Here is a 25,436-nt window from a genome sequence, read left to right as displayed (position 1 = left end):
CCGGCTGGAGAGCGGGGTTGGGGGTTTACCCCACTCTGCCCAGTGCTCCAGCCAGGGAGCAGGGTCGGGGGCTTGCTCTGCTCCGTCCGACGCTGCAGCCCCAGCGCCCCACTCCCCAGCTGGAGCACCCCCCCACCCCAATCCCGCTCCCCGGTGGCAGTGCCCATTTTTCTGGGGCCCTCCAATTGTTTGGGGCCCCTGGGCGTGCCCCTTTGGCCCAGTGGCTAATCCACCACTAGGAGGAGGGCGAGCTTCAGGCGACCCAGCGGAGGCAAAGGAGTCCTCAAAAAAGGTAGGTCTGCCACTTGCGGGGGCCAGGCCCGGCCTGGGGCGGTGACAGGAGCCATTGCCACTGGAGAGCAGAGTCTCCTCCCGGAGCTGGGTGCGCGCCTGGGGCCCCAGGGGGCCCCTGGCCAGAGCATCCATCACCCCCGGTAAGGTCCTCCCTCCCCGTCATTGCCCACCCACCCAAAGTTGGAACCCACCCAAATGTCCCATCCTGGCTACGCCACTGCGGTATAGAGCCTCATGCTGCATAGAGACCGTCTAGTGTTCACGCTGGTCTGAGACTCATCCCATATAGAGCCCACGTGGGGGCTCACTGTATAGAGACTCGTCCCATATAGAGCCCACGTGGGGGGCGCACTGTATAGAGACTCGTCCCATATAGAGCCCACGTGGGGGGCGCACTGTATAGAGACTCGTCCCATATAACGTGCTATATAGAGACTCAGACGCATAGGGCCAGATTTTCAAATGAGAGACACAAACGTGTCTGCATAATCCAAAGCCCCTGGCATGCTCCCAAGCCCCCTCTCCACTCACCCCCCGTGCCGAGGCATGGCCCCGAGCCCCCTTCCAGGTACAGTTATGCAGCCCTGCAGACAAATGGGAACCGCTGGGCTAAGACACTGGGGCTACTTGCAGAGGCCAGGTTGAAAACATGCCCCTTCCTGGCTGTCATCAGAATTAAACAAGGCGGCGAGGGGATGGGGGAGAGGAACTGGCCGCGTGGGAGTTTGGTGTCTAGGCAGTGGGATGGAGTGGGCATGGCAGGGAGCTCTGGCCACACTTGCTTAGAGGTAGCCGTGTTGTCGAGTGGTTAGATTTAGGAAGTAGGACCAGGCAGGGCCGCAGGTTCTAGGCTGAGCTGTTACTAGAACACCTGCAGGCCAGTCACTTGTTGCCCTGTGCCTTGGCCAAGCCCACCTGGGAATCAGGTTAAACAAAGAGAAGGCAGTGAAAGACCCTCACTGAGAGACAGACCTGTGGCACTGGAGTTACCCTCCACGGAGCAGCCCTCTCCTCATAGCACATCGCCCCACCCCTCTATCCCCACCAAGGCCAACCAGGATCTAGAGAGCACAGCAGATCCTGCCCTGACTAGTCAGTGGCCACAGAGGCAGGTGGCCTGAGTCCCATGGAGTCCATGGATCTGTGCCACCCCATCAGGACAGCAGCTTTCCCAGGCCTCCCCGGGACCCACGCACCAACAGTTATCTGCTAGAAAGGGTAGGAAGATTCTGACTGACCAGTTTAGTGCATCAATAATAAAATACCTGTCTACAAAGGGGACTAAACAGGAGGCCTGTGTGGTGCGGCAGCGCTGGTCACATGAGGTCGTCCAGGAGGTTGGGGCTGGCGACCCAGTCCAGGGTCCGTGGCTCAGAGGCGGCCATGATCATGCACATGAACTGCTTTCCGGTCCGCCTGTCAATGGGGTAGATGGTGGTGGGCGTGAACCTCTTGTTGCTCTCCACAAAGTCACACAGCTGCTCGTAGATTTTGGGGAACTCATGGCGCAGGAAGACGCCTCGGATCCGCAGCTCCCGCTGGATGTTGATGAAGCAGACCTCCCGGGCCTTCCGCCCTTCCTCCCCCTCCTTGTCGAGGTCCGCCGTGCCAGGCGGGGGGGTCAGGATCAAGGTCTCCATGTCCCGTTCCTTCTTCAGGATCTGCTTCTCGGGGCTGGAGGAGGCTAAGGCCATCTTGGCGTATTTCCTGACTGTCGGCACCTGGACCTTGGGGGATGGCCTCACAGGCACTTTTTGTCCAACGGCCACAGTTACATTCAAGAGGAAACATTCCTCAGGGTCGTACTGGCTGCCAGACACCCCCAACTCCCGGGCATAATCCCCCAGGCTCTCCGCGTAGCCCTCCAGCTCCCGCAGGGACAGGTAGGTGGGAGACATCAGCAGGCTCTCCAAGCCAAACTGGAGGAAGTTCTCGGCTGAGCCTGAGCTGGGGAAGCCCAGGAACAGCACCCCTCGCCCCCGGGAAAGGTACCCCACCTTGGCAATGCGCGAGAAGGCCTTGTGCACCTCGGCATTCTCCCGGCAGAACTGCAGCACGTGCCGGCAGATGCTCCCGATACGCCCATAGACGCAGCTCTCCTTGTGCGTGTCCCAGTCCTCGCGGCGGCAGCTCCGGGAGCAGTAGTATGTATAGCAGCTGTGGCAGGACTTGAAGTAGAGGCAGGCATTGAACATGGTCTCCGTGCGCTTGCACTTGGCATTCGAACACATCATCATGTCGTCCTCGTCCGCGCTCAGCTCCGGGGAGCAGCCATCCTGCTGCTTCTCAAAGCTGCTGCTGGAGGCAGACATGGCAAGCGAGCGGCCACCCTGCTCCCTGCGTACGTCTCTGTGGAAGGAACTCGGGCCCGGCTGCTCCTTGGTGGGCCTGGGACCACCCACCAATAAAGGCAGCGGCTTCCTGGCCTCCAGCTTCCTGGCAGGCCCGGGCGCGTCACTGTCGATCAGCCTCTTGAGCTGGTCTGTCAGGCTGTCCCCGTTGCTGGGGCGGCGGCTGGGCGGGGGCTTGGAGTCGATGACCAGGTCTGTGATCAGCTCGTCCAGCTGCTCCAGGCTGCGCTGGCGGGCGGAGCTGCTTTGGATGGTCTCTTTGGCAGTAGGATCCAAGTAGCAGTGTGCGGCGCGGGAGCGATGCCCATCCCGCCCGGCATCCAGCATATCCCAGCTGGCCGAGCGCTTCTCGCTCTTGCTCAGCCCATTGGCTTTGATGTCATTGTCGGTGATGGTGATTTCTGGGGTGACAAACCAGGAGCGGCCCAGGGGGCACCGCCCACCGTCTGCGTGCATCTTCTCCATGATGGAGTTCTCCGAGAGGGAGAGCGCGGCATAGCGCTTGGGGGAACTGGACAGATTGATCACCACGGGCTGCCGCCGGTCGTCAGGGGATAAGGCACGGTGCTGCTCCCGGGCGAGCAGGTTCTCATAGCTGCGCCCGCGGAACATGGGGTCCTCCCTGCGGACACTGGGCGCCAGGATGTTGTCCCAGGATTTGGAGTAATGCCGGGTGTCTGTGCCTAGGCGGGGCTGGTTGGCGCTGTAGCTGGCATGCCAAGAGGAAAGCAAGGCCTCCTGCCCAGAGGGATGAGGTGCAAAGCGGGACATCTGCAAGGTCTGGTAGGGCAGTGCACCCCGGTCCGGGCAGTACCAGTCGCTGAACTGCAAAGGCTGGGTGCTACGGGCATGAGGGTACGTCCGCGAAATGGATTCCCTCTCATGGTATTTGCCATAATCCTCAGTGTAGAACAACCGGGAGGAGGTGTTCAGAGCAGGGTACATCCTGGGGTCCTCTGCATAGAGGGGTTTGGTGGGCATGCCCCTGGAGGTGTAGAATCGAGGGTCTTCTCTGTAGAAGGTGCGGGCAGGGGCTTCCTGGATGGGGTAGGTCCGAGCTTCTTCCACGTAGAAAGTCCTGGGTGGGATGGTGTGGATATTACCTTTGGCTGGGTCCTCCGGGTAGAAGGGCTGTGGAGGGAGGTGGCGCCCTGGGTATGGGCGAGGACACGCCTCGTAGCCAGAGCTTTTCAGTGGAATGCCGAGGCCAGGGCACCCGGCTGGCTCCTCTGTGTAGAAGAACTTGGTGGGCACGTTAGGAGCGGAGAAGGTCACACAGCCCCTCTCGGGATAGTCCTGCGGGGAGGGCACGGCCTGGTAAACCTGGCCTCGGGGGTCACCTTCGTAGTACTCGTTGGGGTAGGGCAGCCTGTGCTCCCCGCTGTAGGAATCGCTGGGTGTGGGAGTGCGGGACACGGACACCTGCCTGCTGCTTGGGATGGTCAGGCTCCGGATAGCGCCAGGCGGCCTCGGCCAGGATGGCACCTCCATCCTGCTCTGGGCCTTCAGGCTGTGTGCCGCGTGCACCAGCACCGCCTCGTCTGGCTTCATGTCCATCCGGCACTTGACATGCAGGCTTGTGGCCGGCCTCCCACCTGGGGCCTCCTCCGGGCAGTTGCTGCTGACACATAGTGGGGAGATGCGGCTGGTGCTGCTCCGCTGGGGCTGCAGCTTGATGGGGTGCACCTCGTTCATTGGGGCCTTCATTGGTGCGTATCCGCTCCCCCTGCGCGGGGACGTCTCCGTCCTCGCAGGCTCCCTGGAGAGGCGCAGAGCCTCCCGTCCCCGCCTGGCCGGCATGGGGGGAGACGAGGACGACATCTGGATGGGAATGGGAGTGAAGGTGGATTTCACCCGAGGGGCGCTCTTGGACCTCGCTCGCCTCTTTGGCTCCGCCCGAGCCAATGGCTCCTTGGGGCCTTCCCTGCCATGAGGGGGTGGCCTGGTGTTCTGAACGTCCGGCCTGGGAGGAGCCTTCCTGCCTCCGGAGCCTGAGGAAGGCTCGGGGGTGCCCGGGTGCCGGCAGTGGCGCTCCATAGCAGGAGCAGGGGCCAGCTGGTCGTCGAGCAACTCAAGAAAGTCAAAGCTCCTACAGTGGCGCTTGTTGAAGGGCTGCGGGTCGCGCGGCAGAGACGCCGACATTAAGGCGTCACATTGTGTCAGTGGCTGGCAGACGATGGGATCCCTGGGTGCTGGGCACTTCACCTCTAGGTCTTGATACACTGTAGACACCAGTATGTCAGGTGGGTCGGTTCGTGTCATCTTAAACAAGCTCTTCCTTCTCCAGCTCCTCTTCAGATCATCTCAGGGGAAGCCAGCCAGCCCTGCAACAGGAGAGAGAAGGGACCTTGAGTCTCATTCTGCAGAGGCTGCTCTAAACAGGTTATTTTTGAAAGCTCCTGAATTTTAGCCAGACTCATGATCCCGCAATGCTTGGAGTTGGCAATGCTGGTGAGTCTAGTAGGCACATGTGCAAAAGTGTCCATGCTGGGGTAAGAACTGGAGCTGGCCGAATGGTGCAGAGACAGTGATGGGGAATTCCCTACAGCCACGGCCTGGTTCAGAATTGGCGAGAACAAGGCTTATTCACACGCCTGGTGGCGGGGGAGGGGGCTGTTGCTTTAGGAGTGCCCAGTCTGCTTGTGACCAAGGGCATCCAGTGCTCAGACACTACAGTGCCAGAGGCCAGGGCCATACCAGAGACACCACGAGCATGCATGGCCCAGGATTTACAGAGAGGATTGAAAATCTGAATTTTCATTCTGCAAGAAACTTCACTATTCCCACATTTGTTTAATTCTGAATCAGGCCACAGCAAAGTTGATGTATCAACATTTTTTGCCAAATAGAAAGTTTTGATTCAGAAATGTTGCCACATTTTGTTTCAGCTTAGTTTGACCTTAATCTGTGCCTATCTGAGGTGTCACAGTGACGCATGCTTCCATCCTCCCCTACTGGTTGAACTCCTTGACTGGACTACACCTCCCATGATGCACCATGGTTATGTGACTCCTATGATGCACACAGCAGTTCAATCAGAGGGAGGCTGTGATGCATCATGGGTGATGTACTCCCGCCAGAGAGCTTAACTCATAGAGAAGAAGTGGGGGGGCATGAGACACCACAACAGCTCCAGTGGACACAGATTAACATCAAACTGATCCAAAAGGAATTACTTTATTCTGATTTTTCTGAAAGCAAATTGGAAAGTTTCAGCAAAATTGAGATTTTCTTGTGGAAAATGTCAATATTTCAGGAAGTGCAGTTTTCATAAGAAAGAAAGAAATTCCCAGCCAGGTGAATTTATCAGTGCCCGTTCATTCCCTGCTGCCAACCCACCAAGAGGGAGTTGATAACAGAACATCCAGAGCAAAGAGAATCATGGAAACAGAGAGGCCCTGTCCTAGTTGCTCCCTCTCTGGCTTCCGGCCAGCCTGCTTTGAGCCCAATCCTCCTCTTGTTTGAACCGCAGAATGGCATGGACCACAGTGGAATTACTGCTGATTTACACCTGTCTGAGTCCCAGCTGGACCAGCCTTGTGCTGATCTGATTGCGCCCATGGGCTCTGGGGCAGGGAGTGGATCTCGTGCCCTATACAGCACCAAGCCCTTCTTGTACAAGTGCAGCAATTCCTTATTCTCCTTTTTGTAAGTTTCAGTCGCCCACTGAGGAAGCAAACACAGCACCATGTGACTTACGCAACCAGTGGTACATCACAGATAAACAGTGGCGAGTATGCAGACAACCCCAGCCAGCTGAGCAGAGGGCAGGGATTTGTTAAATCAGCTGGCCAAATTCCACACATCGCGTCTCTGCAACCAGTAATCTGACCAGCTCTACACAGACCCACACTGCCATGTGTAAACCAGCACCTGCATGCATGGGATAAACAACCACGGCTGTATCGGGGATGATGGGCATGGCTAATTACCTGCCTGGCATAGGCTTATGTAAACATAGGATGCTTGCAATGAAGCAGTGTTGGAGAGCTCAGCTCTGGGGGACCCCCCAGATCCCCCTAAGGTCTAAGCTCTCTGTCTAGGGCCTGTCAAAGCAACGTTATGCTGCTTGGGATACAGGGCTGGTGGTGTAGTCAGAAGTCCCTCCCCCTTGGTCTGGGCTTAGAGATCTGTCTGGTGGCACTAGGCAGCACAGACTGTGTTCGTCTGGAAGCTAAAGAGCCAGAGAGAACCACAGGGACCGTCTGTGTCCAGCAGCCTCAATCAAGAATCACCTTTATGGTCCTTGTGTAACCCGCTTCTGGGGGTGGGGTTCTGTCCCATCTAGTGGCACTGAGACCACGTAGCGAGAGAGAGTTAAACGAGTCTGCTCTGCCGCCTTAGCTAAGAGCCAGGTGGCTTTTAGCTCATGCGGTAGCGGCTCACACACTAAGCTCCAGAAGTCCCTGGTTCAATCCCACCCACCAGCAACCGGGGTCTGTCAGCATTACACTTGCAGCCCTGTCCTACCTCTCCCAAGAATCACCCCCAGGGCTGACAAGAAGAGCTCGGCAGGGTGGTCTGTACACAGCCCGGTCGAGGGATGTCCCAGATTTGTCTTGTGCACCTCACTTAAAAACTACTTGCTTACAAATCAGACATAAAAAGGGCCCCAGCACACTGTTACTGAAAAATTGCCGACTTTCTCATTTTACCATATAATTCTAAAATATCAATTGGAATATACATGTTGCACTTACATGTCAGTGTATAGTATATAGAGCAGTATAAACAAGTCATTGTCTGCATGAAATTTAAATTTTACTGACTTCGCTAGTCCTTTTATGTAGCCTGTTGTAAAACTAGACAAATCTCTACATGTACCCCCGGAAGACCTCGGAGTACCTGCGGGGGTACACATACCCCTGATTGAGAACCACTGTCCCAGACACCATGTGCATAGAAACCTTCCATTACAGTGCAGGTCCCTGAACCAGGTAGGATGAGAGCTTGCCACACACTCACAAGAGTTCTATTTCTGCAGGGTTGTTTTTGGCAGGGATACCCCAGGACGCAGACGTTCTCCTGGCTAGAGTTCTCCCCCGCCACAGGGAATCTCTCTCCACGTATCCCTGGGGCCAGATTTTCAGACCCAGGTGCCTGAATGGGGAACCCATGTGCAAAGATGTGGTTATGTGTGCAAAATAGGAGTGCCGCACTGCAGATTTTGCTCAGACGGTCACCTGCTTTGCGTACCCAGCTGTGCAGTTTGCACACCTAGTTATATGCCTGCGTCCATGTGTTTTGCATGAATGGCAGCATTTCTGCATGTGCAGACACCCTCTGGGCCTGTGCACACAGCATGGCTCAAGGGTGGCAGTGGTACTTTGCATTTTAAGCACAGGCATTTGTGTCTAAAATCTGGTCCCTGAGGATGTAGTGGGGCTTCTAGGGAATCAGCAGGGGACCCAATGCAGCTGGGAGCTCTGCTCCCTCCGGGGAGCAGGGTCATATGCACCATACACTGGTATGCTGTGGGCATATGCCTTGCTCTAGTGCTGGCCCCTGCAACTACTGCCCACAGCCTGCTCCTTACAGCTAGTTCTCGCTCAGCTCATGGGTCAGAGGCTGGTGCTTTGGAAGCTGACCCCATCGCAGATGGTGGTGCTGTGGGCAGATGGCCGTGGTTTGTAATGCCAGACCAGTGTGAGGGGCAGGGAGCCAGCTTGTGTTAGACTCCAGAGAACGTATTTGGTCTGAAGCCCTGGTAAAGGTTTGAATCATACGTTCAGTCCTGCTCTCCCCGTTATTACTGTGTTGGGGAGCAGGACAGTCTGGGACCAGGGGGACTAAAGAAATCAAAACTCGCCTCAGATGCCTGAGGCTGGGAAGGTTTCTGGAGCAGGAAGTGAGTTGGGGACAGCATTTTTGTTCCTACCTGGTCTGATGGCAGTGGTGTGTATTTGGATGGGCAAAGCTGGCACAGGCTGCTGTGTCAGCTCCATGCTGGGATCCATTCTGGGGCTGGAAAATAAAACACATCAAATGAATCCAGGAAGTTACTGCTCAGTCTCCTGAGGGCAGGAGCTGGGCCTTCCATGCACCAGCCCCGTTCAGCCCTGGGGTCCCTCCTCTGTGCCGGTCCACACTGCATCTCCCTGGGGAGCTCCGTACAGACACGGAGATCTTGTGGCACTTTACACCCCTGGGCGGAGAGAGGACCAAGCAGCTTAAAGTGACATGGCCACTATCCTGCCAGGAGTAAGAGCCTCTGCTCCAGAGTCCTGGGAAAGTGGAGAGAGCATGTCTCCCTCTAGGGGCCACAGCCAGCATAGAGGATATCAGCCTACTACTTGGTCACAGCAAGAGGAGTTTCCCCAGCCTCTGAAGGGGCAGCGGCTTGTGCCTTTGGTGTTGGAAAGCCCAGGTTCTTATCCTGGCTAGTGTCTCATGGTGGGTTATCAAAGACCTTTCCTGGTGGGTGCAAATCACTACAGCATGGCCTCCCCGGGGTGGGGTCAGAGCTGAGACTAGACACCCCCTTTTCCAGGCAGTGAATTAAGATACTGGCCCTCTCCCCCATCTCTGGGCTGTGACTGGCTTCAAGAGATCTGCTGCTTGCACCCCTTTGCCCTTCCTGCAACATCTATGCTGGATCTCTCCGTGGTGACTAGTGCTTCATTTGTAATGAAAGAGGAACCAGCCCGGAGGGGCCAGGGCTCTGAACTGCCAGGCCTCGGCACAAATTAAACACTGGTGGTGACGCTGCTGGGGAAAATAGTTCCCATTGACAAAAATCTTTCCTTCCTGCACCTCCCAGAGTGCTTTGCAAACTACACACCATCAGCTGTCACGTCAGCCAGCATTAGCAGGCAGCCACCTCTGGAGCAGAACACCAGAGCTGTTTCCCAGCTGTGCTATGGTGCATTCTAAGCAGCTGTCCAACTGGAAGTGCAGGGGAACTTTATGAAGAGGGAAGCTAAGTGAGCTGGAATTTGGAAGATTGCTGGGAGAAGTGCCAGGAGGAGTTTTCTGGTGACCAGTCCTTGATCTCGTGAAAGACAGCACGAGGAGAATGCCATCATCTCATGTTAGCTGTCCCTGGAAGTCTCCCAGCCAAGTGCTAACAAGGGTGACTCTGCTAGTCGGTGGCTAGTTGTAGAGACTAGCACTGCAGCGTGTGAGCCCTCATACAACACACCTGAGCAAGGGCTGATGAGTGGTGGAGTCAGAGCATGGGGCACAGCCCCTCAGCACCCAAGGCCAGCGAGTGCCTATGACTCAGCCCCCTGCCCTCTGCTCTCCAGATACGTGTGCCAGTGGCCCCTACAGATCACCCCACGTGCTCAGCCCCGGGGCTTGGATGGAGTTAAAAGGACCCCCCTCCCCCCAGCAGCACCTCTGCTGTGATGCACTGAAGCCCCCGAGGCCCTGAGCTCCCCTGCCCAGGGGCTGAGCAGAGCGAGACTGAAACCCAGCTGCCTGGCAAAGGCCAGTGAGTGGCACCCAGCCCAGCCGGGTCCTGGGGTCCTTGGGAGCAGGTGCTGAGCTCATGGTGCTGGCATCCCCGCTGGAGCACACAGTTGCCATGGTTTCGCTGTGCTATTTCTCTCTGTGGAGGAGCAGTGTGTGCGGGGGAGGCACAGGAGGAGGGCCTGGGTGTTGCAAGGAGAGGTTAACATTGCTCACAAGTGCGGCATTGATGTGGGGGGAGGCAAGGTCAGATTAACCCTCCTGTGGGCCGTGGCTATTAGATTTTGTGGGGCCCTGTATACGAGTCTTTTTCCTAATTTAAAACAAAATTATCACAATTATGGCATCGAGGCTATTAACGCTGTGCTGAACTTGCCTTTTAATTAACAAACACGTTCTGTGGTTACATTTCACTCTTAAAACATGTAGAATATAGTTAAGCTCATTCACAATAGCCTCCTTCTTACCTTAGAACAGCTGTTATATTAGTTTCTTTCTGGGAGGGAGTTTGGTGCAGGAGGGAATTCTGACCTGGGGCAGAGGGTTGGGGTCCAGGAGAGGGTGAGGGGTGCCGCTCTGGGATGGAGTTTGGTGCAGGAGGAGATTCTGACCTGGGGCAGAGGGTTGGGGTGCAGGAGAGGGTGAGGGGTGCAGGCTCTGGGATGCAGTTTGGTGCAGGAGGGGATTCTGACCTGGGGCAGAGGGTTGGGGTGCAGGAGAGGGTGAGGGGTGCAGGCTCTGGGAGGGAGTTTGCTGCAGGAGGGGATTCTGACCGGGCAGAGGGTTGGGGTGCAGGAGAGGGTGAGGGGTGCAGGCTCTGGGAGGGAGTTTGCTGCAGGAGGGGATTCTGACCTGGGGCAGAGGGTTGGGGTGCAGGAGAGGGTGAGGGGTGCAGGCTCTGGGAGGGAGTTTGCTGCAGGAGGGGATTCTGACCTGGGGCAGAGGGTTGGGGTGCAGGAGAGGGTGAGGGGTGCAGGCTCTGGGATGGAGTTTGCTGCAGGAGGGAATTCTGACCTGGGGCAGAGGGTTGGGGTGCAGGAGGGGGTGTGAGGTGCAGGCTTCGGCTGGCAGCACAGCAGAGCTCAGGCTGCCTGCCTGCATGCCGTGGCCCCACACCGCTCCCAGAACCAGCTGGCTGCTGCGTGCCCCTGGGGGGAGGGGGACAGTGTGTCTCCGTGCGCTGCCCATGCCTGCAAGCGCCACCCCCGCAGCTCCCATTGGGCAGTTCCCAGCCAATGGGAGCTGCGGGGATGGTACTGGGGGCGGAGGCAGCGCGCGGAGCTGCCTTCCTCCGCTCCCGCCAGGGGCCGCAGAGAAGTGCCAGCAGCCGCTGCTTCCGGGAGCAGTGTGGGGCCATGGCATGCAGGTAGCCTGCCTGAGCCCTGCTGCACCAGGGCCCCCCTTAGCCCGGGGCCCTGGGCTGCAGCCCCTAAAGCTCCTGCATTAATCCGGCCCGGGGGGGAGGCTAAGCGTTCACTGGGCAATGGGGATGGCATGGGCAGGGCCACAGGTGTGCCCCCCACACAAGCAGCGGCCATGCCACTGCCCCGGGGGCAGGACGGGAGCTGTGCTAAACCTGCCCGTGGTTTGGGGCTTAGATTGGGCAGATGCCCAAAGTGCTGGGCTGGGATCTGCTGACTCAGGGCACCAAGGCACTGAACAGAATTTCTCTCACCAGCCTGCCCGGGCAGTGGGCACTGGCGGGGGCAGGCTCTGTGGCTCACCCCCAAGCTTGCCAGGCCCCATGGGAATGATCGATAACTAAGCTGCTCAGAGAGGACACCCAGCTGTAATGCCAGGCCCAATCAATCAGCCCTGGGTGCCCACGCGAGAGAAGAGGGCCACATCCCTGGGAGGGACGGAGCTCATTACGCCCTCACCATACAGGGGCCATCGGGGAACTTTCCCTGCCGTGGCCATGGGTTCACGTGACCCTGAGTCTGGCTGGCAAAGGCTTTGCCGTGATTGCTATGGGCATGGCCACAGCTTTACACATCCCGGGTTGAGTGGGGTGCGGGCAAAGGGAAGCACAGATGCCAGCTGGGGCCCTCTGAACCCGCCCCCCCGAGGCCTGTCACAAAGGGGCTGGTGCGTCACTAACTCTATTCTACAGATGGGGAGGGGAGCGATGTGCTCAAAGCCACCCAGTACAAAACACTGGCACCTGGGTCAGAGCCTCCTCCAGCAGCCCAAAGGTCTCCCCTGGCACCTGAAATGGCCCTCAGTACCCCAAGGGCTCCCACTAGCTCCCTCCTCCCTTCAAGGCCAGCACAACCCCCAATCTGCCAACCCCCCAGCACAACCCCCAATCTGCCAACCCCCCAGCACCTCACAGCAGAACCCCTAACCTGCCCCTGAAACTGCCAACCCCCCAGTACCCCCCAGCACAACCCCGAAACTGCCAACCCCCCAGCACCCCCCAGCACAACCCCCAACCTGCCAACCCCCCAGCACAACCCCCAACCTGCCCATCCCCCAGAACAATTCCAGACCTGCCAACTCCCCTGCACCCCACAGCACAACCCCCAACCTGCCCATCCCCCAGCACAACCCCCAACCTGCCCATCCCCCAGAACAATTCCAGACCTGCCAACTCCCCTGCACCCCACAGCACAACCCCCAACCTGCCCATCCCCCAGCACAACCCCCAACCTGCCAACCCCCCAGCACCTCCCCCAACCTGCCCATCCCCCAGAACAATTCCTGACCTGCCAACTCCCCTGCACCCCACAGCACAACCCCCAACCTGCCCATCCCCCAGCACAACCCCCAACCTGCCAACCCCCCAGCACCCCACAGCACAACCCCCAACCTGCCCATCCCCCAGAACAATTCCTGACCTGCCAACTCCCCTGCACCCCACAGCACTGCCCTGACCTGCCAACTCCCCATCTAGGATGACCAGAGGGCCCGATTTTATAGGGACAATCCTGATATTCGGGACTTTGTCTTATAGGTGCGTATTGCCCCCCACCCCATCCCAATTTTTCACACCTGCTATCTGGTCACCCTGCCCCCAGAACCCCACAGCACAACCTGCCAACAGGGCCGTCTCTAGCTATTTTCTGGGGCCCTACGCAGCTCCCCTGTGGGGGGGAGGGCAGGCCTCTGCGGGGGGAGGCACTGGCTTGGGGGGCAGGGGGGAAGTACCCCCCAGCACTCACTGGTGGCACGGCTGGGGTGGGGTCCCCGCACTTCCTGCCACCGGGGAGTGCAGGCCTGGCCCTGCTGCAGTCCTCAGGGGCGGGGCTGGGGCGGAGCAGGCAGGAGTTTGGGGAAGGGGTGGAGTGGGGGTGGGGCTCCGGCAGAGCAGGGGTGGGAAGAGGTGGGGCAGGGCCGGGGCCATGGGGAAGAGGCGGGGCAGGGGCTGGAGCAGTATGCAGCTGCGAAGGGCAGCAGGAAATGTGGTGCCCTAAGTTTCCTGGTCCCCTACGCAGCTGTGTACTTTGCATATGGATAAGGACGGCCCTGCCTGCCAGCCCCCAGCACTCCCCATAGCACGAGCTCCAACCTGCCCCGACTCGAGTTGGTCCATCTTCCCGTGGGAAATGGGCCTGCCCATTCCACCTGCTCCAGCAGGAAAGCAAAGGCTGGCGGGCCCTGGGAGCAGGGCTTGAATTACAGGGGTCCCGTCCTGCAGCACTTCAACGCATCTCACCCCCGGGGAGGGCAGAGCGGCCCACGGAGCCCAGCCCACCAGCACGGCCACGGTGCCCGCTGCTGACAACCACCACAGCCCGCTCACCTTCCGGCTCACGTTATGGGATGCAGGGATTGGCAGTGCAGGGGCAGGCCAGGGGCTAGTGTTATGGGGTGAGGGAGGGGTTGGCAGGGCTAGTGCTATGAGGAGGTTGGTAGGGCAGGGGCAGGCCAGGCCCGGGACTAGTGTTATGGGGCAGGGAAGGCTTGGCAGGGCAGGGGCAGGCCAGGGCTACTATTATTGGAGGGGGGCGGGTTTGGCAGGCCGGGCCCGGGACTAGTGTTGTGGGGTGGGGGAGGGGTGGGCAGGTCGGGGGCTTGTGTTCCGAGGAGGTTGGTAGGGCAGGGGCAGAGCAGGGGCTAGTTTTATGGGGGGGGGGGGTAGGATGGCTGGGCAGGGGCAGGCCAGGGCTAGTGTTATGGGAGTGCAGGGGTGGGCTGGCAGTTTGAGGGGCAGATTAGGGCTGGGCATTTGACCAATCCAAAAATAATTGGTCACTTGATCTGTCAAATCACGTCATAAACAGTCACAGATTTTAAAGTGCTAATTTCTTAGAACAGTAACCAGAAAGAGCAGGACACTGGGCTCCTGCAGGCTCAGCCGTAGTTAGGTCCTTCCGCCTCCTTACAAAGGAACAAGTGACTTCTGGAGTGACGGTAATTCAGAACAACACAAAACAAGACTAAGGAAGCTGCAGGGCCCAAAGAACCCCGCCCAGTGTGATCAGAGCCGGAGGCTGCCGCCTGCAGCATCAGGCCATTCCATTGCATTCATCCTGGGACACTGGACAATGTCTGACCATGGACAAATAATAAGCTGTCAAGTGACATTATTTGACCAGTCAATTTAGTGACCTGCCAAGCCTAGGGCAGGTAATAACTTGTTAATATTTGGTATAAATAACTTGATAATACAGTAACTCCTCACTTAAAGTTGTCCCGGTTAACATTGTTTCATTATTAGGTTGCTGATCTATTCGAGAACATATCTGTTTAAAGTCGTGCAATGTTCCATTATAAGGTTGTCTGGCTTGCCCCATTCCACCTGCCTGGCACTCCTGCCAGGGAGCGGGGTCTGGGGCTTGCCCACTTCCCGGCTGGAATGCCGGGTGGGCGGAGTGGGGTAAGGCTGGAACACTGGCTGGAACACTGAGTGGGCGGAGCAGGGCAATCCCCCATGCTCCGACCCCGCTTGTCACGTTATTGATTTGAACTGGGGCTATACAGAACATGGTCGCAACCAAAGTCCTGTAGTGGCACCAAATCTTATGTAAAAGGGGTCATATAAGGTGTCTAAAACCAGGTTATATATTGCTGGTTATGATTATGCTGTCTGTATGCATGTGTCATTTTTGTAGTTGAAGTTATGAATATTGGCTCTATACTGTCTGTATTTCAAACTTATGCTGTGCTTCTGGATAACATCCCAGACAAGTTGGTGTTAGCTCTGCCTAGCCTGCTTGATGGCCCATTAAGGACCATTAGCTATACAACTGACCCATGGAGAGAAGGCAGATACGCCTTGCAACTCAGCAAAGTATGCAGGGATTTGCCCATGTGACTCCAGACTCCATTTTGCTGTAATTTTCCACAGTAAGAACAAAGAGGTTCTTACACCTGGAAAAGACTATAAAGGGCTGATGCCTCATCTCCATCTTGTCTTCAATCCTGCTTCTTACCTCTGGAGGGACTTTGCTACAAACTGAAGCTCTGAACAAAGGACTGAGGACCCATCCCAGCTGTGGATGTACTCCAGAGACTTGATTTGAACCTGCAGTTTATTCTATCACTGCTACAAGCCTGAACCAAGACTTTGCCATTACTGTATGTAATTGATTCCATTTAACCAATTCTAGCTCTCATCACTATCTTTTTCCTTTTATGAATAAACCTTTAGATTTTAGATTCTAAAGGATTGGCAACAGCGTGATTTGTGGGTAAGATCCAGGGGCGGCTCTAGGAATCCTGCCGCCCCAAGCAGGGCGGCGCGCCGCGGGGCGCGCTCTGGTGGTCGCTGGTTCCGCGGCTCCAGGGGACCTCTGGCAGGCATGCCTGCGGGAGGTCCACTGGTCCCGCTCCTCCGGTGGACCTCCCGCAGGCATGACTGCGGAAGGTCCGCCGGAGCCGGCTGCCGCCCTGCCGGCAAAATGCCGCCCCAAGCGCGCGCTTGGCGCGCTGGGGTCTGGAGCCGGCCCTGGTAAGATCTCATTTGTATATGGACCTGGGTCTGGGGCTTGGTCCTTTGGGATCGAGAGATCCTTTTTTCTTTTACTGGGGTACTGGTTTTCATAACCATTCGTCCCCATGATGAGTGGCACTGGTGGTAATACTGGGGAACTGGAGTGTCTAAGGGAATTGCTTATGTGACTTGTGGTTAGCCAGTGGGGTGAGACCAAAGTCCTCTGTCTGGCTGGTTTGGTTTGCCTTAGAGATGGAAAACCCCCAGCCTTGGGCTGTAACTGCCCTGCTTTAAGCAATTTGTCCCGAATTGGCACTCTCAGTTGGGTCCCGTCAGAACCAGCATCGTTACACTGCTTCACTCCTGCCTCAACCAAGCTTCACAATCATCATTGATGAGTACAGTATTAAATTGTTTGTTTAAAATTATTTAAACCTTATACTGTATATAATGGCCTTTGGCAAAAAAAAAATCCCTGGAACCTAACCCCCCCCCATTTACATCAATTCTTATGAGGAAATTGGATTTGCTTAATATCGTTTCGCTTAAAGTAGCATTTTTCAGGAACAGAACTACAACGTTAAGTGAGGAGTTACTGTATTTAAAAACCTGTCATACAGTGCTGAAACCTCCCCTGCCCCCCCTCTTCCCCGAGGCCCCACCCCCATCCACTCCTCTTCACCCGTCCTCCAGTTGCGAGTGGTGCTGAACAATTTGTAGAGTGGAGGTCCTGAGAGCCACTGAACCAAACTGTAAACCCTGCATATGATGGAAACCGCTTCAAGCCAGGGGGTGCTGCAGCAGCCCCCCCACCTCTAGTTCCAGAACCTATGCCCTGCAGCAAGGACTAGAGGAGCGGGTTCGAGGGCACAGCGGGCAGAACCTCCCGGACAGAGAGAATGAGGCTCCCTGGGCAGGAGCCGAGGGAGCAAGGCCAACCTGACTCCCCCCGCTGGGCCCTGAGGCAGGACCTGCTGGGAAGAGCCAGCACGGGGGGGGGGTGGGGGGGTGGACAGCGAGTGCCCAGGGTCACCGGCGGGGCCAGACCTCACAGCAAAGCTGCCTGCGACTCCCCTGTCTGCTCTCTTGGGGGGGAGAGTGGCACCTGCTGCTCCAGGGGAGACCCCCTGCAGGGCCCTAGGCACAGTCCCTCGCCCACCGCCCTCCCTCCAACCCCTCCTGAGCTGACCCACACACGAATGCCATCCCAGAGCCCAGCAGAGACCCCAGGCCAGCTCTCCTATGGAGCCCAGTCCTGGCAAGCCTCAAGACCTTGATTTAAGGGGCTCCCGTTCACCTGGGGTACACGGCCCCCCCACTGCCCTCCACACTCCCTCACTGACACCCACCCCTCACTGCCCCTACCCCCTTGCTGCCCCCACACTCCCTTCACTGCTCCCCCATACCCCCCACTGCTCCCACCCCTCACTGCCTCCACTCTCCTCACTGCTCCCTCCACACACCCCTATCGCCCCCCACCCCCTCACTGCCCTGCCCCCTCATTGCTCCCACACTCCCCTCACTACTCTCTCCACACCCCCTCGCTGCCCCCCAACCCGACCCCTCACTGCCCCCTGCCTCCACACTCTCACTGCTCCCTCCACACGCTCCATTGCCCCCACCCACTCACTGTTCCCTACACACTCCCTCACTGACAGCCACCCTCACTGCCCCCTACCCTCGCCCCTTCATTGCTCCCACACTCCCCTCACTACTCTCTCCACACTCCTCGCTGCTCCTATCCCGCCCCTTCACTTCCCTCACACTTCTCCCTCCACACCTTCTCACTGCCACCCCATCCCTGCCCCATCACTGCTCCCCACCCCACTCACTGCTCCCACACCCTCACTCTCCCATTGCTCCCAGCCCCTCACTGCCCTTCCACCCCTGCCCCCTCACTGCTCCGCCCACACCCCCTTGCTACCCTGTCCTCACCCCCTCACTGCCCCCAATACTCCCACTGCTCCCCCTGCCCCCACACCTCCTCACTGCTTCACATGTTCCCACACTGCCCCCTGCCCACAGCCCCCTCCCTGTTCCCCCACATCCCTCACTGCTCCCCCTGCCCCCACAATGCTTTCCCCAAACCCCTTCTCACTGCTCCCCCTGCCCCACACCCCTCTCACTGCTCCCCCTGCCCCCACAATCCTCTCACAGCTCCCCCTGCCCCCACAATCCTCTCACAGCTCCCCCCCACTCACAGGCATTGTGACATCCCCAGGGCACAGCTCACCTCCCACATTCCTCCAGTGCTCCTCTTGCTCACTAATGCACACACATCTCACACCTCCGGTCTTCCACAGGCACAACCTTGTTGCTCCCGTGCTCCCCACCCCTATCCACTGCAAAAAGACACATGAGATTCCTCTCACCTTGGCAGGGCAGATCCAGACAGCCCAATATAACTGCAGGCCTGGCCCCACAGCAGTGCAGGCTGGCTCCCCGGCCTGCTTGCTAAGCATGATTCCACTTGGATCCAGCCCCCCATGTCCCGTGCCCGCTGCCACTAGGTGCCATCCCCTCCTCGCAAGGCAGCTGTTCCGACAGCTGCACTGTGTCCCTCTGAGGCCAGCTTCAAGGCTGGGACAAGAGTTTCAGGGGAAATCTCCATTGATCATCAGGAATTCGGGGCTTGTCCCCGGTTCTCCGGCAGCTGATTTGTTACAGGCCCAGTCACTTTGAAGGTGTTCCTGGCTCTATCGATTCTGTTCCGGATGTCCTGGCTCGTTCCACCCTCCTGGCTGATGGTGCTTCCCAAGTATGTGACTGTTTCTACACTGGTGAGAACATGATCCTCTGTCCATATTGCTGATGGCGAGGCAATATTAAGGGTCATGATAGCTGTCTTATTGCAGCTGATTTAAATACAGTCTTGAAATCATCAAAATACAGCACCACAACCAAACTCAAGGTTTATCAGAGCTGTGTACTTTCAATGCTACTTTATAGAGCAGAATGCCGGGGAATGAGAAAGTACGACACGTCCAAACTGTCTTCATTCCATACCACCTGCCTCAGAAAATTCCTCCGTATCTTTTGGCCCAGAACAATCTCAAACCAAGACCTATTCACACAGTGCAGCCAAGAAGACAGGAGCACCACCATTAGTAGGAGGTGTTGGAGATGGATTGGCCATGTTCTTTGGATGGAAACTGATTCCATCACCAGAATAGCAATAAGATGGACACCTGAAGGCAAGCGAAAACAAGGCTGCCCAAAAGCAACATGGTGACAAGCTGTGGAAGCTGAGCTGAAAAACCTGGGGCACAGCTGGGGAACCATTGAAAGACTTGCCAGAAACAGACAGGAGTGGAGAAGCTTTATCACTGCCCTAAATGCCAGAGGCATAATGGGCACTAACTCACTAACTGCCACTTCTCCCCAGGTTACCAGCTTCAGTCTCAGCCTGCTCCTCGGGGGGCCGGGGCAAAACTGGACCAGAGGCATAAGAGTTCACACCAATCTCTCCCTCCCTAGTGTAAATGTACACACAAGAATATGCCCCCTCCACTCCCCCACCCACAAACACGTACTCCCCTCCCAGACACAAATACACACACACATATAAGAACACAAGAACAGCCATACTGGGTCAGACCAAAGGTCCATCTAGCCCAGTATCCTGTCTTCGGACAGTGGCCAGTGCCAGGTGCCCCAGAGACAATGAACAGAGCAGGGAATCCTCACGTGATCCATCCCCTGTCACCCATTCCCAGCTTCTGGCAAACAGAGGCTAGGGACACCATCCCTGCCCATCCTGGCTAATAGCCATTGATTGACCTATTGTCCATGAACTTACCTCTACCAGCACCTGTACTCTGACACACGGGCCTCCTCCTCCTCGCTACCAATTCCATACGCACACAGCTGAACACACAAACCCTCCCCTGCCCCCTACTCCCACAGCCCAATTCCAGGCACACAAGAAGGAACCGTGATGGGTGGGGGAATTCCTCAGAACTCAGAGCTGGGCCTTCCGCCTCCTGTGTGTGGGCAGGGAGATATGAGGAGCAAGGATCCAACAGGGATTCTGGTCTCTCATGCTGTGTCCTGCCTCCTGGGGGCTCAGACGGACAGACAGACTTAGGCCCTTTTCCACCACTTTGAGACACAGCCCATGCAAAGGGCCCAAACTAGCTATGGGGCTCAAAGCTGCAAACTTCTGAGCCCAGTTTCATCCCCTCTCCTGTCCCCCTTCAAGTTCAGGGGCATCAGATCTGGGCTTCCATCAATGACTGGCTGCTCCACAGAGAGGGGGCACCACAGGGCAGAGGCACACTGCCATGGAGGGGGTGCCACCGGTGGGTGCCACAGAGGGGGCAGTGGCACAGTAGGAGGGGCTGACACTACTGGGCAGGACAGGGGCAGGGCCTGGGACCACTCAGAGGTCACCAACAAGCTTTATGTCCTCAACCCTTTGCAGAACCCAGGCTGGCACTGACAAGCCCCCTGTTCCCAGCCATGCTAGCCTCTGCTGGACTCCTCCTAAACCAAACACTGCAACCTCCGAGCCTTGCTCTCCCCACCTGTCTGCAGGGAGCACTGAGGCCAGGCAGCAACTAGCACCTACCTCCCCCAAGAGACAGCCCATCCATAAAGGGAAGATGCAGCAGAGCCGGCTGAGCTGGGCTTGGCACAGGGACAGGGTGGGCTGGGTAGAGAGGCCACCTTTGTGCCTCCCGTTCAGCCTCTGGCACAAGTTAGAGCAGCCAAGGGGCTGCTCTATAGCTGAGAAAAGCAGGCATGCATCCGGCTCTAGCCATGCCCCTTCCCCACCTGCAGCCCAGTCCCTGCACCGGGGCACACCACCAGCCTGGCAGCTCTCTGACATAAGAGGGATGGTTCCCAGGAGCATTTCTGCCCCTTCACCCCACTGGAGCAGCACAAAGGGGATGGGGGAATGGAGCACTGGCCTCACAGGCCCCTGGAGAGGGCTTTGTACCTAGACACTCCAGCCATGGTCATTCAAGCGAAGGGCACAGCTGAGCCCCAGAACATCCTGGGCCATCTGGGGAACAGGCCCGGCTTGGAATGCTCCTGAGTGCTGGGCAGGGCTCAGCGAGCTGGGAGCCCAAAGACCCAGGCTGGCAGCACCCCTGCAGGGCTTGGCCCCAAACAGGGCCTGCCTCTCTGGCCTGGGTAACGAGAGCTCAGTGCTAGGGTCCCTTCGCAGCGGGCGCCTTCCTCACAGCCAGACTAGTCGCCTTTCCCTGTCTCTGCAGCTGCCCAGAGCTGGCCCACCACTTCCTGCCCTCAGCCCTCCACCAAACCCTAGTGCCAGGGCCCTGCCGCAATCAGGACACTCTCACGAGAGAGCCCCCTCCCCGTCTGAGCCGGCATCGACCCCGCTCCCACCCCCGGAGAGCCCCCTCCCCGTCTGAGCCGGCGCCGACCCCGGCTCCCACCCCCGGAGAGCCCCCTCCCCGTCTGAGCCGGCGCCGACCCCGGCTCCCACCCCCGGAGAGCCCCCTCCCCGTCTGAGCCGGCGCCGACCCCGGCTCCCACCCCCGGAGAGCCCCCTCCCCGTCTGAGCCAGCATCGACCCTGGCTCCCACCCCCAGAGGCCCCATGTCCATTTGACCCAGCACCAACCCTGCTACCTGGCCTCAGGGAGCCCCCTCCCCATCTGACCTAGCACCAACCCTGTTACCCCGACGCTAGGGAGCCCTCTCTCTATGTGAGCCTGGCATGGACCCCAATACTTCTGGGGACCTGCCCTCGGAAAGCAGAGAACCCCATAGTCCAAATGGGCCTAGTGCAATGGAGACAGAGGGACGTAGCACCCAGCACTGCCAATGGACTACATGCCCAGCCCCCATGCATTCACCCCCCCATAGCTCCCCTCCCTGCACTCACCCCCACACCCATGCATTGAGCCCCCCACCTCCACACGCTTAATCCCCCTCACATTCCCTACATCCCCCAAAACACTCACCCCTACTTCCTACACCCCCACCCCCTACACAGTCACCCCCACCCTATGTGCTGACTCCCCCACACCAGTTCTCTCAGACACATGCCCTATGCTGGGACACACACGCACTCTGTGCATCCCCCCCACACACACCCATAGACACACACATACACACACACTCCCTACACGTAGGCAGGCATCCAGCACATGCCCAGCCCTTCCCTCCCTCCATGCACACCTCACCACAGACTCCAGAAGTCACCGTCACACTCACAGCCACACCGGGTGAATTTTGTTCTGTTCAGCAGATAATACCCCAGATGACTCGGTTTCCCTGCTCACCCCGTTTAATGCTGTCCTGGCCCTGGGGGAGCTCATCATTCCCTGCACACAATTAGGGGGAGACACAATGAAACCGATCAGAGCTCAGGGGAGTTCTCCCCTAATTGAATTTCTGGCACTTTCCTGCTTCAGGAACGTGAGGCAGCTCCAGGAGCTGGCAGGGGAGGGGGTGCCCAGAGCCAAAGATCACATTTGGGTCAGCGTTGTCACAAGGCACATGGGGACTCAGAGGACAGAGGCCATAGGCCTGGGCCATGGTTCTGCCCCTCCCCGTGCTGACTCAGCAGCTCGTGGCAAGCCTTCAGCAGGGGGAGCAGAGGGGGTGGGACACTCACCTCCGAGCCCCCTCAGCCTGGTAGCTTGGGGTCTGACGAATGGGGCAGCGAAGTCTGTGTTAACCTGGAAGTGCATGGGGCTGTGGGGCGGCAGGTCCTGCCCAGAGCCTGGGGGGCGGGTGACTAGAGAACTGACTTCTCCCAGGAGGGGTGGCTGTGTCGATCCAAGGGAGGGGGGCGCACAGCTCCCTCCAGGGGTGGGGGGCAGAGCTCCACCAAGATGCAGAGGAAGGGGATGAAAGCCCATCTGCACAGAGTGGTGGAGGTGGTGGGAGGGAGCAGGGGGATTGTGAACAGCTCCCGTTAGACCCCTCCATGCAATTCAATCCATTCATTTCTGTAGCTGGTTATCACCCCAGTCATCTCCATCACCCCATAGCCTAGCATGGCACTGGGCACGCAGACCCCTCCCTGCCCAAAGAGCTGTGGGTGTCACTTGCCCCTACACCCTGTAAGCTCCAGTCCATCTGACCCTCAGCCCAGCAAGACTCAAAGACCCCAGGCCAGGGGACCCCAGAGAAGTAACAGCAGAGGCGGCTTGTAATGAGGGAAAGTCCGTCCCCTTAGCACAGATACCACCCGCCCCTGCAGCTCCGGGGCCCAGGCCTGCTGCAGCTTGTCATGTGGGGTGGAGTGAATCTGGGATAGCATGAAAGGCCACTGGCCCTTCGTTCCTGCCACCACAGTGCCAGCCACCGACCACCTGCTGAGCCACGCCAGGGCGCCGTGCCTCAGAGACACAAAACCACACACCCTGGCACCAGCTGCCCCCTGAGCCAAAAACAGCCTCCACCGGCACACCTGGGCCAGCCCAGAGACCCCTGGCCCCGCATGGGCCAGGAAAGCTGAGCTGTTTGTGCAACAGGGAGAGTCCATGTCACAGTATAGGCCCCCGGCCTTTGGTGCCATCCGCGAGGGGCAAGGGTCCAGCTGCGTGGATCCCACTGCAGGATTGGGCCATACAGCTCGGCCCAGCCTTAGCTTGGGATTTAAGCTGACATGCTGCAGGCCACATAATAAATCATCATCATCCCTGGAAATGGCCAGTGAATGGGGCAGGCTCCTCTCGGGCTGGGCAGGGCAGGCTGGGGGCAGGGCAGCCCTGGCAGGAAGCTGCCAAGCAGACGGGGGAGAAGCCCCGTTAATTTACTGGCAGCATCCTCTGGGAAGGGGCCCCCACCTGCCCCCCAGGTCCAGGGGGCTCGGCACTCAGGGGGACAGGCATGAGCCGCATCTCTCTCTCTCTCTCACACACACACACACATTTTTGGATCCCCCTAATATTTGCCATCGTCTCCCCCAGCTGCCGGAATCACGGCCCGGTCCTCCTGCCAAGCTTAACCCGTCTGCGGGAGCCTGGCTTCCCGGCGATGGCACAAACATGGCCCGGATGCCTGAAGGGAGGCCGGGCGGGGGCCCCCCAGAGCGCACCCGGGGGCCCGTCTCCGGGCCGTGCCCCCCCCCCCGGGCTGCAGGGTCAACTCCGCACTGGGCAGTGTCCTCCCGGTTCCCGCAGCCCCCAGCCCGGACACCCCCCCCGGTCCCTGCAGCCCCCAGCCCGGACCCCCTCCCGGTCCCTGCAGCCCCCAGCCCGGGTCCCGCAGCCCCCAGCCCGGACCCCCCCCCGGTTCCCGCAGCCCCCAGCCCGGACACCCCCCCCGGTTCCCGCAGCCCCCAGCCCGGACACCCCCCCCGGTTCCCGCAGCCCCCAGCCCGGACCCCCTCCCGGTCCCTGCAGCCCCCAGCCCGGTTCCTGCCGGCTGCAGCCCCCAGCCCGGACACCTCCCCCCCGGTTCCCGCAGCCCCCAGCCCGGGTCCCGCAGCCCCCAGCCCGGACCCCCGGTGCCCTCCGCCGGGGATGCCCGCAGGTGGCCGGAGCCTCCTCCCCGCATGCAGATGCGCCCGGCGCAGAGCCAGGGCAGGGGCTCCCCGTACCTCCGCCTCCTGCCGCTGCGCCCGCTCCAGCCCCAGCCCGAGGCCGGGGCGGCGACGCTGCAGCCGGCTCCATCCAGCGCCGGCCTGGCAGGGATCGTGCCCGGCTCCCCGCCTACCTGTCAGGCTGCGCCTGGCTCCTCGGCCGCTTCCAGCTCCTCATCGCCCCCAGCGGGCAGGCGCAGCCTTAAAGGGGCCGCGCCCGAGTCCCCGGCTTCTCCCCTGGCGCGGCGCCCGCGTCTGTCCGGGGCTGAGCAACGCGCCTCACAGGTGGCGCCTGGCCCTGGATGACCCCCAGCGCCGTCGCTCTGCCAGTGGCGGCGTCCCCGGCCCGTGGGATCCCCGCCCCCGCACGCACCAGCCCCCGCAGTTTTCCCCGGCAGGATTTTGTGACGAGCCGCCCGCTTTTCGCAGGGTGTTGCAGAGGCTGGTTTTCGCCTCCCCCCCCCTGGGTGCCGTACTCAGAGCAGCTTCCTCGGGGCGGGCCTTTTACAGCCCATCCCCTTTTCCGGAGGCCGGAAAGCGGGGGAGAGCTGCAGTATGGCTGAGACTTTGGGAACTGGGACTCTTCTGTCCATTGCAATAGAATCAATGTGTCTAAATCCCCTAGAATGCTTGGAACATGACCCCAGTCCCCTCCCCCCCTCGTTCTCCCTGGATGCAGCGCCGCCCTTGTTCGCATAAGGGAAGTGTCTGGGATTTGGGTCTGGCTGGGCACCAGATCTCCTGGTGGCCTTGGGAAAACGGGATGGGCCCAATGTTCAAATCTGGCTGTGACATTGCACCCCATATTCTCCCCAGTGATATTATCATGATATGATTATGGCCTAAGTCTGATGCATTTTGTACGAGATGGGGCATGTGAGGTGTCATTGGAAAAGTCACGATTTGCTGACTATGAGTATCCTATTTGTAGTCATGTATCATTTTTGTATCTGGGTATTGTCTAGGTATCTGTATTTCACATGTAGTCACAT

At 58.8% G+C, this 25,436-nt stretch overlaps 1 protein-coding gene across 10 annotated transcripts in view; it reads right to left on the bottom strand.

Moving 5' to 3' along the window:
- The window catches only part of AJM1 (apical junction component 1 homolog), a 35,775-nt gene extending 10,848 nt beyond the window's left edge, over positions 1–24,927 (bottom strand). For 2 of the 10 annotated variants that reach the window (XR_006574161.1, XR_006574162.1), the window contains exons 1-3: positions 24,579–24,756; positions 8,524–8,609; positions 1,560–4,969 (exon numbers count right to left, since the gene is read on the bottom strand). Coding sequence is in view for 8 of the 10 variants with exons in the window: in XM_044992446.1 (XP_044848381.1) it covers positions 1,611–4,907 (3,297 nt within the window). In the remaining 2 variants the exon portion in view is untranslated. Of the gene's footprint in view, positions 1–1,516; positions 4,970–7,610; positions 7,746–8,523; positions 8,610–24,462; positions 24,757–24,817 lie in introns of those variants that run through there. The other 8 variants (XM_044992446.1, XM_044992447.1, XM_044992445.1 and 5 more) reach the window with 8 other exon arrangements.
- Between the last annotated feature and the right edge of the window lie 509 nt (positions 24,928–25,436).

The sequence above is a fragment of the Mauremys mutica genome, chromosome 18, assembly GCF_020497125.1.
Source record: "Mauremys mutica isolate MM-2020 ecotype Southern chromosome 18, ASM2049712v1, whole genome shotgun sequence".
Lineage (NCBI taxonomy): Eukaryota > Metazoa > Chordata > Testudines > Geoemydidae > Mauremys > Mauremys mutica.
The sequence above is the reverse complement of the archived record's forward strand: the minus strand, read 5'-3'. Positions and strand labels throughout refer to the sequence as shown.